Raw genomic sequence first — 16,856 nt, 5'->3', positions numbered from 1 at the left:
TTTTAAATAAAAGAATTTTGTAGATCTATCTTGTTTCACATGAATCACAGTAATAGGTATAGATATGACACTTTCTTCTTTCTAACATAAATCTTTGGGACATATGATAACGGAAAAAGTTCTGACATCGATATTTTACCTTCAAGATTAGTTAGCTATCGATACCTGGAAAGGGATATCGAATTTCGTGTCGTATCACGCGGAAGTTTCGGATTCCGTGTGTCTCTCAATCTCAAATTCCAGCCGTCTAATTTCAATCTGTCCCCTGATGTAAGTTTATTAAGATGATTTCATACAGTGGTATATTTGTCGTGCCATGTTTTCAGCGTTTGAAAAATTAGCGGTACATTCAACGGCAATTTACGACTAGTTCGCAGTGTTGGAAGAATATTTCCTCGTCTGTGGTTCAACTAGTGTGTCCGATTGTGGTTTGATGGTTTGCGGTCTGCATGATACCTATGTGCGTAATATCCGCGTCATACGGAACAGGCCGTTGAACAGAATAACGGTATCACGTTTTTCTTTCTTTGAAGAGTCAAAATCTCTCATATATGTGAATATATGAGAGCACTCGATATAAAATTCAATTATTTTCTTTATGTCTTTCCTTGCTGTAGCTGTATATAAGAAGAAAAGTCTAGTGTTCTGTATTGTGGAAGAAATCTGCGCGTAAAATACACAGTAAATATGTACACAATGAAAGTTTTATAAATTACAGATTGCAGTTATCAAATTCATGAAGTTTTCAATCCGCGCTTTGCGGTTCCAATCTGCACGGAAAAATGAAACGTGTTCCAGCTTTATAAATCCGATTCCGATTTCGCGGATATTTTCTGTATTATGTAACGTGACAAATTGTATGCCAAAAATATTTCAAATATTGTTGAATTATACGCCATCTAAAATGGAGTATGAAGCAGAATTTACTTCATATTTATTCATATGATCCAATATGCTAACATTTGCAATAAAAGGAAACACTTTTATGGATCAATCGATCCATATATTCATATCCATATATCTGCAGTAGCACGTGTGCCCAAAAGACTCCTGGTACGTTTTTCTATAATATTATGATGTAACAATAAATTTCAGCAATAAACAAATTTTTATATATATACATATATATGTAATTATTTTTGTGTATTTACACATATTCATCTATCACTCGTGAAGCTTTGTTCGGCGACAATAAAGCTTACTTTCCCTATTCATCTGCACCGACATTTTTCGCCACACAAAAAGTGAAATTCCTGCGTCAAAGGTCAAATACTATAATTTATATGCGATGGATATGCATGTAATCCTCATCTCGCATCGATATTACAACCACACAACGAGTTAATGAGAAACGTCAGTGAGCGGACACATTTAATATTAAATACGTATGTGCAAATTGGAAAAACATCCACGAGGAAATATTTCCGCGGACTCTGAAGTATCTATTAATCATTTAAAGATTTGTCACGTTGCATTAGCGATGTTCCAGAATTATCTTTCTTCCAACAAGAAGACAAAAGCAGAAGCAACTTTTGCTTCCAACAAGAAGCAAAAGAGTACACGCGCGTAAGTTAAGATCACTCTTTATTCTCAAAATGTGATACAATGAAATATTGAATTGTCATAAAATTTAAGAAAGTTTGCCTATAACTGCGCAATCAATCCTATAACGTCTTGAAGTGTGCTCTAAAACTAATTTACCTTGGTTTATGTCAGAACTCGAACTGATGTATACTCGCATATTGCAAATGCTGGTAAACAACAAGCGAATACGTCGAGTTTAAATGTCTGATACCCGTCTGCGTTGCGTTTCAATGTGTTTACGTGACGCTGTTTGCGGTGCAGCTTGGTGCATAGACGGATAAACGAAGGCGGAACGACGAATTAATCGCGCAGCTACGGGCAATAATAAAGCTATCAACCGGCGAAATATCCGACTCTCTCGCGCGCTATAAAGGCCCGACCAGATTCTCTCTTTACGAAGCAAACACGCGGAGAATCGCGTCTAACGACGACGACGGCTTAATAAGCCTCGTATTTGCTCTTGTCGGCGGCAAATAAAGGAAGAAACGCGCGCGCACGTGCACTAAACCTCTTTGAACCCCAAATGTTGAAGTCTCGAGAAAACTAAGTGCTTATTGACAACATCCTTACTCACCGCTAGAAACGCTACAACCGGTTAGGGAACGACTTCTCGTTCAATCGGAATGTCAGGAGGGATCTCTACGTAATTAACGACCGGGATGTTTTATCCAATTAGCATTATTAATTTTGGATTAATTGGCAAAAACTCGAAAGTTCTTAATTCTACGTAATTTTATGAAAGAACTCGCAATCATAAGGATATCAATTTAAATCGATATTTCTACTTATAAGACAGTCACTCGTTAATTTAATTAATTAATAAATTAAATAATTGTTGATCATCTGTGCGAGTGTTTTTAGCCCTCGCGAAATGCTAAACAATTTAGACAATATTATTATATAAATTATTACAAAATGCATCAAATGTCGCAATAGGAGTGCAAAATGAATAAGATATTTGTTTCTCATAGTCGCAATGTACACCCACAGAAAAGATTTCTGGACTTAATGCTATTACTCTTTAATCTATCATAAAATAAGATCGCTATAGCGACAATCATATTTATTATTGAAAAGAAGCGTATTTTAATCTTGAATAGAAAATTCGAAAATCTAGATTAAAATAATCTTGGTGCTATCTCATTCATTTTCTCAGAAGGATTTAGATAAAAATTTGTAGCAAGTTCAAAATATTCTTGATTTAAGAATATTGTCAGATCTAAAAGACATCTTATTCTATTCTTGTAAGAGAATTTGTAGAATCTGCACAAAACGGCCAATATTTATGTGTTGTAATCGAAAATCGGGAAAGTGTTTCTGTGTATTTCTGTGTTTCTGTTATTTACAATGAATAAGTGGAAATGTCTTATCTCGAATCTTATTTCTCAAGTAAGTATATTGTATATACTTATTTACATTTCCATATCTTTTACTATTTCTTGCAGAGTATTGCACTTATTCATTGTAAATAACAGAAACACGGAAACACTTTCCCGATTTTCGATTGCAACACATAAATATTGGCCGTTTTATCCGAATAAAGGACGCAGAAGCGCCGAGTCGACGAGCGACTGTGAGAAAATGACGCGTCGACATCGACAAAGCCTACTATAAAGTGGCGCTAATATCAAATTATTCTACATACAAGAATATATAAGCATAAATTTGTATATGTTGCTCTTGTCTCAAGACAGTAAGACAATCTTATTTAATTCGAGAGAGAAGAATCGAAATTACTGATTTAAATTAAAAATTGTTTTATTTTCATATTTTTTATACTTGTAATACGATTAAATTAGTCAAGAATATTTTTCGTCTTGTTATCAGAAATCCTTTCTGAGGGTGTATCATAACATCAAATTTGCTCTCGCGATCTTTAAACAGCATGCTAATGTTATAGAAAAGTATAGAAAGCTGCTGTTCAGGTAGCAGCGTGCGATTCTCGTTTCGCCCTTGCGAAGAGCACCTGTTCTCGAGAACCGTGAACTTGGAGGACACCTCCTCGGTGCGTGCGTCGCGGCAAACGCGGGAGCGCTCACTCCGGGAGTCGTGCTCGTGATCGAAACGTAAGCTTGCTCTCTCTCTCTCTCTTTCTCGGGTTCTCCCCTCTTCTGATCCCCGCCGCTGCCTTCGCCTACGCTCGGGATGCCGGTCCGAGAGATCTGTCACGCCGGGCGGTCGTTGGCTCCCGAGCGAGACGATCGAGCCGCGAGTCCTCGGAATAAAGCGGAGTAAACGTGACCCGGGTGACCCGGGAAAGCGTGTCATCCGCGCGACATCGAGAAGAGGAAGAGACGAAAACGCCACGTAGGAGGGGAAGGGGCGGAGAAAGAGGAGGAGGAGCGTATTACCGACCGAGCCTCGCGTCGCGCTCCGCTCCGCTCCGCTCCGGCACGGCGAGTATAGTGTCACGCGAGTGCGTGAGCGCGAGGAACGCGACGAGGCGGGCGTAAACTCGCGAGGCGCTCCGGTGCGCTTGTCCGTCTGACTGTCTCACTTACCCTAGTCCTGCTGATCGCGAAGGGGAACGACGATGGCAAGAACGGTGATGACTCCAAGCAGTAATGGTAGTAGTAGCCGGCGACGTGCGAACGCTCCCTCGTAGCTTCACCCGGTCACCACAGCGCACACCGACCGACAGACAGCAGAGCGCCGCGCGGCTCGTATTGGCGACACGAAGAAGGCACAATGGCCGACGCGCGCCGCGCCTCCGGTCCGGTGGACACGATCTCCACGAGCCGCACGGGATCCCACGAGGCGCGCTTCTTCCCCTCCCTGAGCGAGAAAGAGAGAGAAAGGGGGAGAGACGTGCCTCCGCTTCTTCCCTTCGTTTCTTTCTTTCTTCTTTCCTTCCGGTCGGAAAGCCGCGCGCGCGGCTGATATTACTGACTGCGAGGTGGTGCGACGGGCGTCGTCGCGGACGCGAGACGCCGAACGAGCGGACGAACGTATATACGCCTGCGAGACGCCGCACGGAGTTCGTCGCCGTGCCCCGCTCTGTCGCTCTCTCTCTCGCGCGCGCGCCAACTCGTCGCACACCGCCCCACGCGCTAGATAAAAACCGACTGACTGGCGTCTGGCGTGCCGTTGCGCGGCGAGGCACGATGCACCGCGATCGCGATGGATGAGAGGTTAAATGGTGGGGAGAGGACGCGGCGCACTACTCCTCACGAAGCGCCGCGGGGAAGATGCGACGCGCCTCCACCCGCGCGGGCGCAACGGAGACGCACGGCCGGTACGCGGCGGCGCGAACGGACGACTGCGATTGGGCGTGGTAGAGTCCCTAGACTCTCCACGTATCGACCGCCGATGCGGTCGCGCGGCCACCATTGCCCGCCGCCGCTACGCGCAGATTTCAAACACGTGGAAGGAAACAGAAAATTATTATATGCAATACGTAGTTTGTGCGTTTTTAGTTGAGTAGAATGTAATAATGTGCTTATTGGCAAATTTCTTAAATTGATATTAAATATTTCTGTTTAAATAAATTTTATAATGATAATTCAATGTTACGAATGTGTCAATTATATAATATGTTATTACATAATAATTATTGCATAACGAAGTTTTAGTAGAATAAGTTGTTATAATAAGTAATTAGAAAATCTGCAATGGCATTTCAAGAAATGCAAACTTTCCTTCAAGCTTTTATGACGGATTTCAGATATAATGGAACTAGAAAATGTATTTAGAAAATTGCCCGCATATCGGAATATTGACGTGGCGATTATGATATAATAAATATTGCATCAACGTCTAGACTTGTTTTTGCGCACAAAAATTCGATAACACGTAAAAATAACACAAAGCATAAAGATGATATATCTGTACTCAAAGGCCCTCGATAAACGTTATACACTATGTTGCATAGTATATACATGTTCTATGTAAATGTCAGGGAGATTTACACAAAGAGATAAATTAAATTTCCGCTCAGCAGTATGACGTATATAACTTTAACATTTATTTTCCGAAAAGCTTTCTTCAACTGTCATATTTTTAGTTTTAGTTCAAATACACTTTATGATAATCTAGGTAAAGTATTACTCGGTAATGCAATGATGAAAAATTTACTTTTTACAGTGCGAATTTGTCTCGACTCTTAATGATTAACTATTAAAAAAAGAATCAAGTCATTTGAATCAATTGATAAAAATGCAAGAAGCTTCCTAAAGATGACACGAAAGCGCAATTATTAAATTAAGCAATTATTTAATTAAATTAAGTATTTCTGAAGTGGACAAATTGAACTATGACAAGTTGTTTAACGACACTACGTGCTCAATCGACTGCATCGATGAGTCGAACGCTTACGGTCAGAAGGTGATCGTTGCATCTGCACCTGCTCGCGTCATTGCACATACGGTCGCGATTTATGATATTCATTGTCGTCGTAGGCGAGACAAAAAAAGCGCTCCACTTTCGCTTCTCCATATTCAATTCTTTGTTACATCATCCGATACATATATACATGCATACCACACACGACGCCGGTACTCACCAAATAGGCTCGTGCTGTATCGATTCGACATTAATAATTCAGGTAGGGAGCGCCGATAGGAAACTGTACATCGGCGTAACACTTTTTCACCTGCTTTCGATTTGTCAAATGATAGTTCATAATTTTATTTTATCATTGACGAGTACTAAGCAGGACAGATGGATGAAAAAATGCCATTAGTATTTTAAAGCTTCACTATTTATTATTATAAAAATTTATTATTATAAATATTATAAAAGAGAGTAAGGATACATTATTTTTAATTAGAATACATGTAATTGTGCGACAAATGATTTCTCAATTGTACCTTATCGTTATTTCTTTATGTCAAAGTAATGATATCTCTTTCGTCTTTCACCGGTTTAAAGAAAATTTAATAATAAACCAGAAGATATAATTTTCTTCCTTGATACATGCACAGTTATAAATTTTATAATATTAAATATATTTTAACTTTATAACATTTTAATTAATATTTTAATTTTAATTTATATATTAATAATATTAATTTTATAATATTAATATTAAACAGTTAAAATATTATGAGAACAGGTATTTATTTTTATACCCCAGCAAACATAGATTATAGCAGTTATGTAACGTGGAAGTAGTATGTAATATAACGAATGTTATACCCTTCTTATATTGTGTGGTAACGTATACGTTACTTACTTACTTCTAAAACTTCTTGTTATGTTACCTGTTACATTTCAACTTGTTGCAACAATATAATACATACATAATTATGTTGGCCTGGAACTGTATGATTTGTACAATTACATCTTGTAGTTTTCGTTTCAATATGTTACACGTAATTTATTCAATACTGAACTACAGATTTCTAAAGAGGTAAAAACTTATAAAACATTAAAACTTTAATAAAACTTATTTTTTTATATACTTTATTAAAACTTTAATTTAAAACTTATATACCATAATTGTTTAATCACAATGAGGGAAAGAAAATACTCGTATTATATTAATATTAGCTCAACATGTATATTACTCTTCTTGTTACGTTTCTTCTGTTATATATGTATTCAATTAATCATCATCTGTTGCAGAAATTTGAATAAAGTAAATGGGTATTAACAGACTCGTGTGTTCTCTACTTCGGCGATGAAAGCCACTTTTTGTGCTGCAGAAGGAAATCATCTCTTTTCGGTCGCATGTCGCAAAAACTCGTTTACGGCCAGATAACGTTCCTGATCCCTTCATCCCTCGACACGTTAGAAGCGTCTCATGGCCGAAGTATGTCAAGAATTTAACCATGGACCGTTTTCACTAATAGCACACGATAATTGCTTCGCCACGCATTCGTTCGCGCGATTACACTACGGAACGAAGCGTGTCAAAAGCGCGGCCTGTTACATGAACTATACGATTTTTTTTTCGCCAAGTCAACGACGACGATGAGGTCACGATCAATTGGAGAGCGGAGATGGAGAGAAAAATCTACAGACACGTAATTCCGAGTCACATTTGGATTATCGCGCCCAATATGGATAATGTTTTTTATTTGCTTCTTCAGTTTATAAATATAATCTAAAACATAATGAAATTTAATAATATAAATATAATAAAGTATAGTAGATATAATATGAAATTTAAATCCATAAAGATAAAATATCATAAATAACGAATTATAATAAAATAGAATTCATTTTTACAGAACGTAATATTATAATTTTATCACATATTATGTAGTATAGTATAATTATTATTAATTTTGTTAATATTATTAATCTAAATATTGTAGGGTTTTTGATAATAATAATTGTATCCAAAAAATCATTTAATGATGCATCAACGTGCTGTAGCGTCGTAAGAGAGATTTAATTAGGTCGCAGCGCAATAACGAATTTTTGTCGGCTTCTCCATCTCTCTCTCTCCCTCGGCAACATTCTACTTATACATTAGTAAAATATAAACGTGCGTCCGATGGTGGTTGCGCAATGACTACGAATGATACGGGGTCGACGTATCGGATGACGGAAACTGGTGTCTCTCCGGAGGCTTTCTAAACTGCTTTTTCTCGAGATCGAGCCACCTTTCCCCTCGCAAGGTGTGATGAACAGATGATGGCACTCGAACCCGCTTTCGATTTATCAAGAGCCATAAAGAGTCAATAAAGTGGCGAGTGCACAGTTTCTCAGAACTGACATATCATCAGGATTAACTATATCGATAATGTAAAAACGTGCGATAGAACGAAGCACTCGCTAACATGTCTGACATCAGTTATGTTTTAAAAGTCAGACTTTTAAGTTAGTTATTTGGTTACTCGGAAAAGAGATCTCTGATAACAGAAATGAATACTTATAAATAATTAGCGTGCAAAATTCTAGAAAATAGTACTTGTTTTCCAAATTAATTAATATATTGCGAGCATATATCTAATATGTATATTTAAAATATATATTTATGTGTATACCTAAAATAAAATCGTAATAAATTTTACAAACATAATACTTCATTTCGTTCATTTATTATTATTATATCCATTTTATTCTCTCTTATAGTACCTTTCACTCATCCGACTTTAATATTCTTCACATGAAACGATGATAAATTGCTGTATATGAAATGTTCTATCTTGAAAGCCGTACGATACAGGTATATAAATGTGCTGGTTTCTTTTCGAGTACTGCAGGAGGTCAGACATGCTCCAAGATATTTCGCAAAGATTATCAAAGTGAGTGAGTCGTTAGAGCTTATTATTTATTTTTTTATTTCCTCACAACCTTCGCAAGGGTACATGTAACGTTCCTCGAAAGTAAATAATAAAAGTCTCTCTCGAAGCTGCTTTTCACGAGCGCTATTAACGTAATTTATTATCGGGGTCAAAGTGATCTCATCCTCTTGGTTATCCAAATTTAACCGTGGCAATTGAGGGCTAAACCAGTTAAGTCTCTACGAGCACAAAGAAACAATATGCCGCCCATTTCTGCAGCTACCAGGAACCGAAACGTTATAAATGTTCGATTCGTATCACGCTTACGCCAGTATCAATCATCGTGGATCACGCTGCTCGTCCGCAGAACCAGGACGATTGGCCGAAAAACTAATCGACCGTTTCAGCGAATCTTTCGGAAGTGAGCCGCAATTTCCGTCTACGTGAGTGGACGGAGAGTGAACTGACAAACTCTAAGAACGTCTCGAATAATAAGCAGCGTTAATTTTGACTCTCTGAAATGAAGTTAAATCGTTACGAGATGAAGAAAAATAATTTTGATGAAGTTGTAGTTTCGCGATGTTCCAATTCAACGATCGCTCTCCAGAGTCGTGTAACTCGACTAAGGTAGCTTTAAAAGCTTTCAGAATCCTTTAATAAATCTTAAAAGAACATTGTTATCAAATTCCAATAATTGTGCTAAAATTAAAATTATTTCTTGCTTAGTGATACAAGAAGCACATTTAATCAAACTATAATTGATTGCCATTGTTATCTTTACTTTTCTTCACAGCTGGCCTCAATATAAAATAGAGTTACATTATCTACTACAACTAGAGTCAACAATTTGGAGACGCTTTTTGGTGAATTGCCATCCGTCTTTGTGGTGAAATATCGAATGACAAAGCGAGAACGAAAGAAGATCACAAAACGCCTTCGAAAACTGAGAAGAGAGGAAAAGAAGAGCCTTCTCTCTCGAATTCTATCATCCATTGGGGATTGGGTATCATCATGACTATTTCAACTGCGTCGACGACAGGCCTAAACGGGTCATCGGAGTTACGGCTAACGAATCGCTCAAGAAGAGATCAGCGATGCGGAAAAAGAAGATCCACCATCTGGACCGTCGGTGATCTTAAGCCAGCGCGATGCGTGCATTAGGAGTTGAAGAGCGAACGCATCGCTGTTGCTTGACGCGCGATCAGTAGCCCACGGAGTCCTACGCGAAATGCGTGCGCACAATTCTGATAGGATGCGATTTTTCTGACTTTCTAACGATCCGTAGCGGAAGAGACAGGGAGAGCATTCTTGGAAAAAGTGTATTCAAATTAAATCGTGAGTGTTCGCGGAATCGCCTCCAAATGTTACATACAATCTCGAACAATATATTATTTGCATGAACGTATTAAATGAAACAAAATTACATGTACAAGCTTTTTCCTCAAACTTTTCGCGGTTGATTTTTTTTATAGAAATTGATATATAATCAAACATTATATCATTTTAGATTTTTTTAAGTTTTGATAAATAAGTTGATAAAAAAGATATTAAGATTAATTGAATAAGTATAGAAATTATCAATCGTTTGTATTAGTTTAATGAGGATTCTCCTATAAAGACTCACATTTGTTCACGGAAAACGCAAATGCTTTACGCTTGTACCGAAAGTTTTAATCGTTGATAGAATGTTGAAGCTTGTATATGTAGCTTTTTAGTATCTTATATATAAGATTGTCTTATATGATGTATTCGATAAACAAAATGATGCGAAAGATGTACAAAAACTAAAATAATTTCTTAACATTATTTTTCTCGCGGTGAAAAATAGGCTGTTGTGACTGATAATTGTTGATAAAACTGCCATAAGTGATAAAACATGAGGTTGCAACTGCGACGTATAAGGGTTGTGCATATTTTGATGATACTATTATTCGTATTCGAGTTTTGCACAAGTAACAACGATAGCTGGACAAACAGTCACGAGAAGAAGATGCAGATAATTAAGAAACTAAGAAAGGATTTTCGGAAACTGAAGAAGCAAGAAGGAGCGTTGACGTTGACAGGAAGCGAGAACGGCGATTACGAAGGTATCGCAATTAACTATTTTCATATGAGATATATAGAATCTTGTTTTCATTAAACATTTTTCAACGCTATTAAATTTCTCTGAAATACTTTAAATATAAATGAACTAATAATCTTAAATTCTCGCTAGGTAATTATTCTAAATTCGGGGGTGAAAATATATATTCCGTGAGCAATAGTTATAATAGATAATATCTACAACAGTTGTAACAATATATAATACCTACAACAAATTAAATAATTAATAATATGAATAAAATAATCACATATTAATATATTAATGGAATGGAAAGCTACTCATCGATCGATCATTAAAGTTTCATCAGGAGTATATCCCATGTCGCGTAAAGTTACGCGCATCGAAGGAAGTGCTCAGAATGCAACGTGACGTACACGGAACAAAGGAACTTTATTGCGCGTTCAGTCAGATCAATTGGTGCGCCGATCAATTACGCGTGCAGCATCCTCTCGATCTTCCTCGACCACCGTGCGGACCGTGGCGAGTGTACGTCAATCGGATGTATCGACGTGTCGTGCCGCAACCGATATGCCGCACAAAATCGGTGCGTTTGCAACGTGCTCGTCTCGTAAATCCGGCTGGGATAAAAGCACGAAGCGCGACTCGTTCGGGGTTGATATTTTCCCCGCGATAAAACGCAACTGCAATATAAACGGGTTGTAAATCTCCCCATTTTTCTCTCCCTTCCTCTACTTCTCTGCTTCTCTTTCCCTCGCGGGAATAAAGAACGAAGCTCGAGTAGCACACGCACCAGTTTTATCGCGCGATTGGGTAAGTCGCGCGCGCGCGCGTGATGACGATTAAAAAGGGGTCAACTCGAGGAAGATTTATGTTAACAACCATATGTCAGTATGCCATACATCACATATGCGTGATACCGGGAATCGCCAGATAGTATGGTCACCGTAAAATCAGACCGTAAAATAGGTCGCGATTCGCGACGGATGCTCCATCGTACATGTTGTTAAGACACAAGGCCGCGCATTGCGTTTTTCCGTTCGATTTCCCCACCGCGCAATGCAATTTTTATTAAATATCCTAGTACACATGAATCACGCCACGCGATATTGTACGCTTGACGTAAAAACTATCATAGATGAAGTTTATTATAAGAGCTGATTGTGATACTAATTTTAGAAGTTGTTAATTATAAACATAGCTCATGAAACAAACACTGCTTCCTCCAGTATAAATATATATGAGACTATTCAGAATTTTCTCTTGAATATATTGCTTAATTAGTTGCAATAATATTAAAATTTTTTATTATATTATATATAAATTAAATATCGAGTATGGAATATATAAAAAAAGTGTAGAATAGTGAATATTTTGTATATAAAATAGGTGCATTTGTAATAATAGAAACTTTTTAAATTTCCATAATATCAATTTTGGTAACATATGTATTCTTATTTATTATGTGTATTCTTTATTACTTTTATTTTTATTATTTTTTACTAAAAAGTTGTCGTTATTGAAGCCTGTAATTATATGATTTTCATATACTACATCAAAAGTTCATAAATGGAGTGCTTCCTTTTTATTGTCACAAGTCGTACTGTAACAGGAAAAACTCAAGTGCGAGATTTTATTGCTGTATGCACAGGAAACGTGGAAATACTTCACGACGGGAAATGGGGCAGTATATGTGACGACGAATGGGACGACTTGGAGGCCGGCGTGGTTTGCAGGCAATTAGGCTTCAACGGTGCAATTAAAGCAACGACAAACGGCCAGTTTGGTCAAGCTAGAAGTGAGATGAGATATTATCGTTTTTTCTGAAATCGCCGTCTTTCACGGTCGAATGCAACTCGCAGCGCATCGCGAGGGACGAGTGACATCTAACAAGCCGTTTGTTTATTCCGGTTTTGCCGGTTAACGCGCATTATATTTCTAATCGCGTCGACTTCTATCTCTAAGCAAAATTTCTAGCGAAATTTCAAGGCAAAACTTTATATTAAGAATTAATTTTTAATACAAAGTTCTGCAGTTTGAATTTTGCAAAAAAATCCACACGGACTTTCCGGTCAACCCAATACAGTAACATTATCTGTTTTATTTTATTTTATTATCTGTTGAAGTTTATCCGTTGAAGCATTGGAGTAGATCGCGATAGCAAGTACATGACTTTTTATATAAAATCTTTCTCAAAGGAAGGTATTGGATGGACAACGTTTACTGTGATGGATCGGAAGATGAACTCACAAGATGCCGTTTCGACGGATGGGGCGTCTCCGATTGCAGTAGCAACGAAGCCGCTGGCGTCATTTGCACACGCAACGAGGAAGCGAAAGCATCGTCGGCCACGGTCCCGGAAGAGAAGCCACCAAAAGTTAAAATAAAGGATACATACCAACAAGGGATAGCGTTACGGTTATCCGGAGGACGTATACGTTCTGAGGGCCAAGTAGAAATTAAATTGGGCAATGCAGGTAATAAAAGATATTTTCGCATAATACCTTAAAGAAATAAATCATAATTATAAGTGATTTTCATGTAAAAACTCCAACAGTCTGGAAAATATTTGGGACTAACTCGATTATTACTATTTTATTATATCAAAATTTTTAAAAATTGAAAATATATTATGCTTCTATGTAAATTTTTATAATTCTTAAACATTCAGTAGAAAGAAATTATTCATCAACCAAGTAATCATCATCGTTGTCTATAATCATAAATTATTGTTGATTATTTGGTTGATGAATAATTTGATAAACAATTTTACTGAAAGCAATAATGTAAAATTTAACGCAAAAATCAAACCGAACTTTTTGACTGATCCAATAATTGATTCAATTTATTATATTTATAAATTAAAATATGAATAATATATATTATTTTACACTTGACTATCATATTTGTTTCCAAGATACATTATGACACATTTGCACGGGCATTGAATTTCAGATTGGAGTGTTGTCTGCGGCGATGGTTGGTCCATTCTTGAGGCCGGAGTGGTTTGCCAACAATTGGGTCTCGGTTATGCCTCCGACGCGATACAGAGCAATTTTTTCGGCAACAAGGAAGCAATGCCGATGTCGATCAGCGGGATAGAATGTCAGGGAAACGAGAAAAATCTGGCGGAGTGCCTACACGACAAGGTTGTAGACTGTCCAGGTATTTTTGACACGATTTTTTCCACGAATATTAGTAAAATATTAGCAATAATACCTGTAAAAAAATAACAATGCAATATTAATAGTATTATCGAAATAGTTATTTTATTAGTAAAGTAACAATAATATTTGCAGAAATTTATATAAAAATATATTGGATATCTTTAAATATATAAGATAAACTTTTCATGAATATAAAAGACGCATAAAAAAGTTCCTCGCTATCAAATTTGCATGGAAAATCAGCTGTGAGGTTGAGAAATGTAAATCTTTAAGCGAATCAGATACAAACAAAGCCTCCTCAGATTCATTTCGTCGTAATCCATTTCTTATGCAAATCTGGTAGTAAGAAATCTTGTTGTGTCCCCTTTTTTCCTCCCCTCGTCAGTCCGGCACGCTCCGAATACCGCGTGCGCAGTAAATGACATGTGTCTAGAATGAGAAATGTCACGAGATGACACGCAATCAGTCTACAAAACAGTCCGGCGAGTTTACCGAAGTAAATCCAAAGTAAATCCTGAAAAATCTCTCTGAAATACAATGTCGTGAAATTCGACGCGAGATGACCTTATTGTGGTTTCAGGAACCGCGGAGAACGTTGCGGGGGTGATATGTCAACGGGAGATGGCCGATCTCGTGTTTGATCATATCGAGCTGATGCGCACGGCACATCTGGAGGATCGCCAGCTCTACTGGCTGCAGTGTGCGATGGAGGAGAATTGCGTGGCTTCGCAGGCCTACAAGGTGCAACGGGAATCCGGGAATTGGTACCTGGAGACGAGACGATTGCTGCGTTTCACGGCGAGGATCTTGAACACGGGCACTGCCGACTTCCGTCCCTCTGTGCCAAAACACCTGTGGGAATGGCACATGTGTCACATGTAAGTGACACGGTCGATATACCGTTAATTGCTTTTGATTATGTCATCGACGCGGAACACATAAATTCTTGAATTACGGACATTTACTATTAAGTTATAAATTTGATATATCATACGAAGAAGTTCAGTTTACGATTTATATCTGAGTATAATAACCAATTGTTAAGAAAAGAACTTTAATAAGACTTAAAAGATTCTAAAATAAATGTATTTTTAATTAAAATTAATAACAGAAGTTAAATCTATGAAGAATGTCGATAACAAAATCGAAAAATTTAAATGATGTAAAGGACATCTTACCGTTTTATTTTATCATATTCTTAGTAATTAGTGAAATTCAATAAAGAACATAAATTCTAAAAGTTTTCCTTTTCCAGGCATTATCATTCGATGGAAATATTCGCCACTTTCGATGTGATCGATTCGAATGGCAATAAAGTCGCCGAAGGCCATAAAGCGTCCTTCTGCCTCGAGGACAATCAATGCATGCCCGGTGTCCAACCCAGGTAAAAATCCCGATAACGCGCGTGATCGATCGTATCCATTTTTTCGCCATACGCGGCGTGCAATTTGTACATTTAATTCCATCGTTGTGTCCCATTTTATCCCTTTTACATTTGCAGCCACGATTAAGTCCGCCAGCTTATTAATCGGGATCCGTAATTCGAAACGTCACGCTGTTCCAGATACAAATGCGCCAATTACGGGGACCAAGGTATTTCCGTTAATTGCAGTGACATTTACAAGCACAACATCGACTGTCAGTGGGTGGACATCTCCGAGCTCGAACCAGGACACTACACGCTCAAAGTATGGCCGTGATAAACCGCTTTCGCGAATACACGATAGCATTATAAGTACATTGGATACATTGGAGTCGTGAGCTCCAGCGGAAAGTTTCGTGCAACGGGGATTTTCTTATTTCCAGGTCGCGGTGAATCCCGAATTCAAAGTTGGCGAGATGTCATTCGATAACAATGCGGCGACCTGCCGGCTACTTTATACGGAAACTTTTGCAACTGTCCACAGTTGCATAATGGGACGTCCTTGACATGATGCACGCGCGATTGCGTGGTTCTTTCTAACAGTGGACGATTTACTCGGGTGAGATTAATGTCGGCGCGCTGACGTTGACTGGACGCGACGAACAGGAAGCGACACATTGCGACTTTATGAACTTAATAAAATAATTGCACGATATATAGGCCGCTGATGAATTTATATAAATTTTAACTATGATGTGAGGTAAATCTCATAAGATTAAGGAAATAGTGACTTTCGAATAAAAGGTAAACTTGAACGGTGTTCCAAGATTATTATTATAAAATTGTTAGGTGATAGATCCCTCTGTAAAAAAGTGTGTTCAAAATTATTATTATAATAAATCTTAGAATAAATATTTAAAAAGATTATGCTATTAGCGATGTAAAAAATAAAGACAACGAAACACGATGATTGAATCTACTTTTACTACTCCTAGAAGATATATTTTAGATATAAATTATAAACTGTTCTATTTTACATTAGTAATTGCATTGCCTTGTTTTATAAAATATAAACAGAATAAAATACTAACAATCCATGAAGATTATAAGAGCGGTTTAACTCATTATAATCCACAATTTAAATTTCGTTCTCTGGATATCATATTTGACAATTATTGTTACTAAGATCAGACGTGATCCTACTGTAACGATCAGTAAATCTTTGAAGAAACATTCTCCATGGGTGCCCATTAAATTCCCCGTTTCCGCTCTCGGCTTTGCGGAGCCTGCCGTCTCTATTTACATGACTTTTCCAATTACAGAACACCGCGTGGCGTCCGCGACCGGTTTAATTACTAGCGCCAACCCTAACTATAGCTCGTCTAGGCCTGCGCCTAGCGGGAAGCAACCGGGTATGCAGATCGAAGCTGCCTGGTCGGCCACCTCCTCGGCCTGCATGTTGGCCGCGTACGGAATCTCAAGTTTTGGAGTCTAGGACCGAATTA

General features: G+C 37.8%; 2 protein-coding genes across 4 annotated transcripts in view; one reads left to right on the top strand and one right to left on the bottom strand.

The window, feature by feature from the left end:
* The window catches only part of LOC105275024 (G protein-coupled receptor kinase 2), a 34,376-nt gene extending 29,330 nt beyond the window's left edge, over positions 1-5,046 (bottom strand). The window contains exon 1 of the mRNA XM_026971389.1: positions 4,086-5,046. The gene's annotated coding sequence lies outside the window, so the exon portion shown is untranslated. The remainder of the gene's footprint in view (positions 1-4,085) is intronic.
* A 2,765-nt stretch (positions 5,047-7,811) lies between these two features.
* LOC105275010 (lysyl oxidase homolog 3A) lies at positions 7,812-16,171 on the top strand. Of its 3 annotated transcripts, XM_026971307.1 has the most exons (9): positions 7,817-10,094; positions 10,588-10,846; positions 12,473-12,619; positions 13,020-13,298; positions 13,777-13,986; positions 14,569-14,866; positions 15,244-15,372; positions 15,553-15,676; positions 15,795-16,171. In XM_026971307.1, the coding sequence occupies exons 2-9, from the start codon at positions 10,636-10,638 to the stop codon at positions 15,915-15,917; spliced, it is 1,521 nt and encodes a 506-aa protein (XP_026827108.1). In that variant the 5' UTR covers positions 7,817-10,094; positions 10,588-10,635; the 3' UTR covers positions 15,918-16,171. The 3 variants fall into 3 exon arrangements, with proteins under 3 accessions (XP_026827110.1, XP_026827108.1, XP_026827109.1); XM_026971309.1 differs by lacking the exon at positions 15,795-16,171 and having other exon boundaries at positions 7,812-10,094; positions 15,490-15,675; XM_026971308.1 differs by lacking the exon at positions 7,817-10,094 and having other exon boundaries at positions 10,114-10,846.
* Positions 16,172-16,856: the final 685 nt, after the last annotated feature.

This window comes from Ooceraea biroi, chromosome 7, assembly GCF_003672135.1.
Source record: "Ooceraea biroi isolate clonal line C1 chromosome 7, Obir_v5.4, whole genome shotgun sequence".
In the NCBI taxonomy this organism is placed as follows: Eukaryota; Metazoa; Arthropoda; class Insecta; order Hymenoptera; family Formicidae; genus Ooceraea; species Ooceraea biroi.
This window is presented reverse-complemented; position numbering and strand designations above follow the sequence as displayed.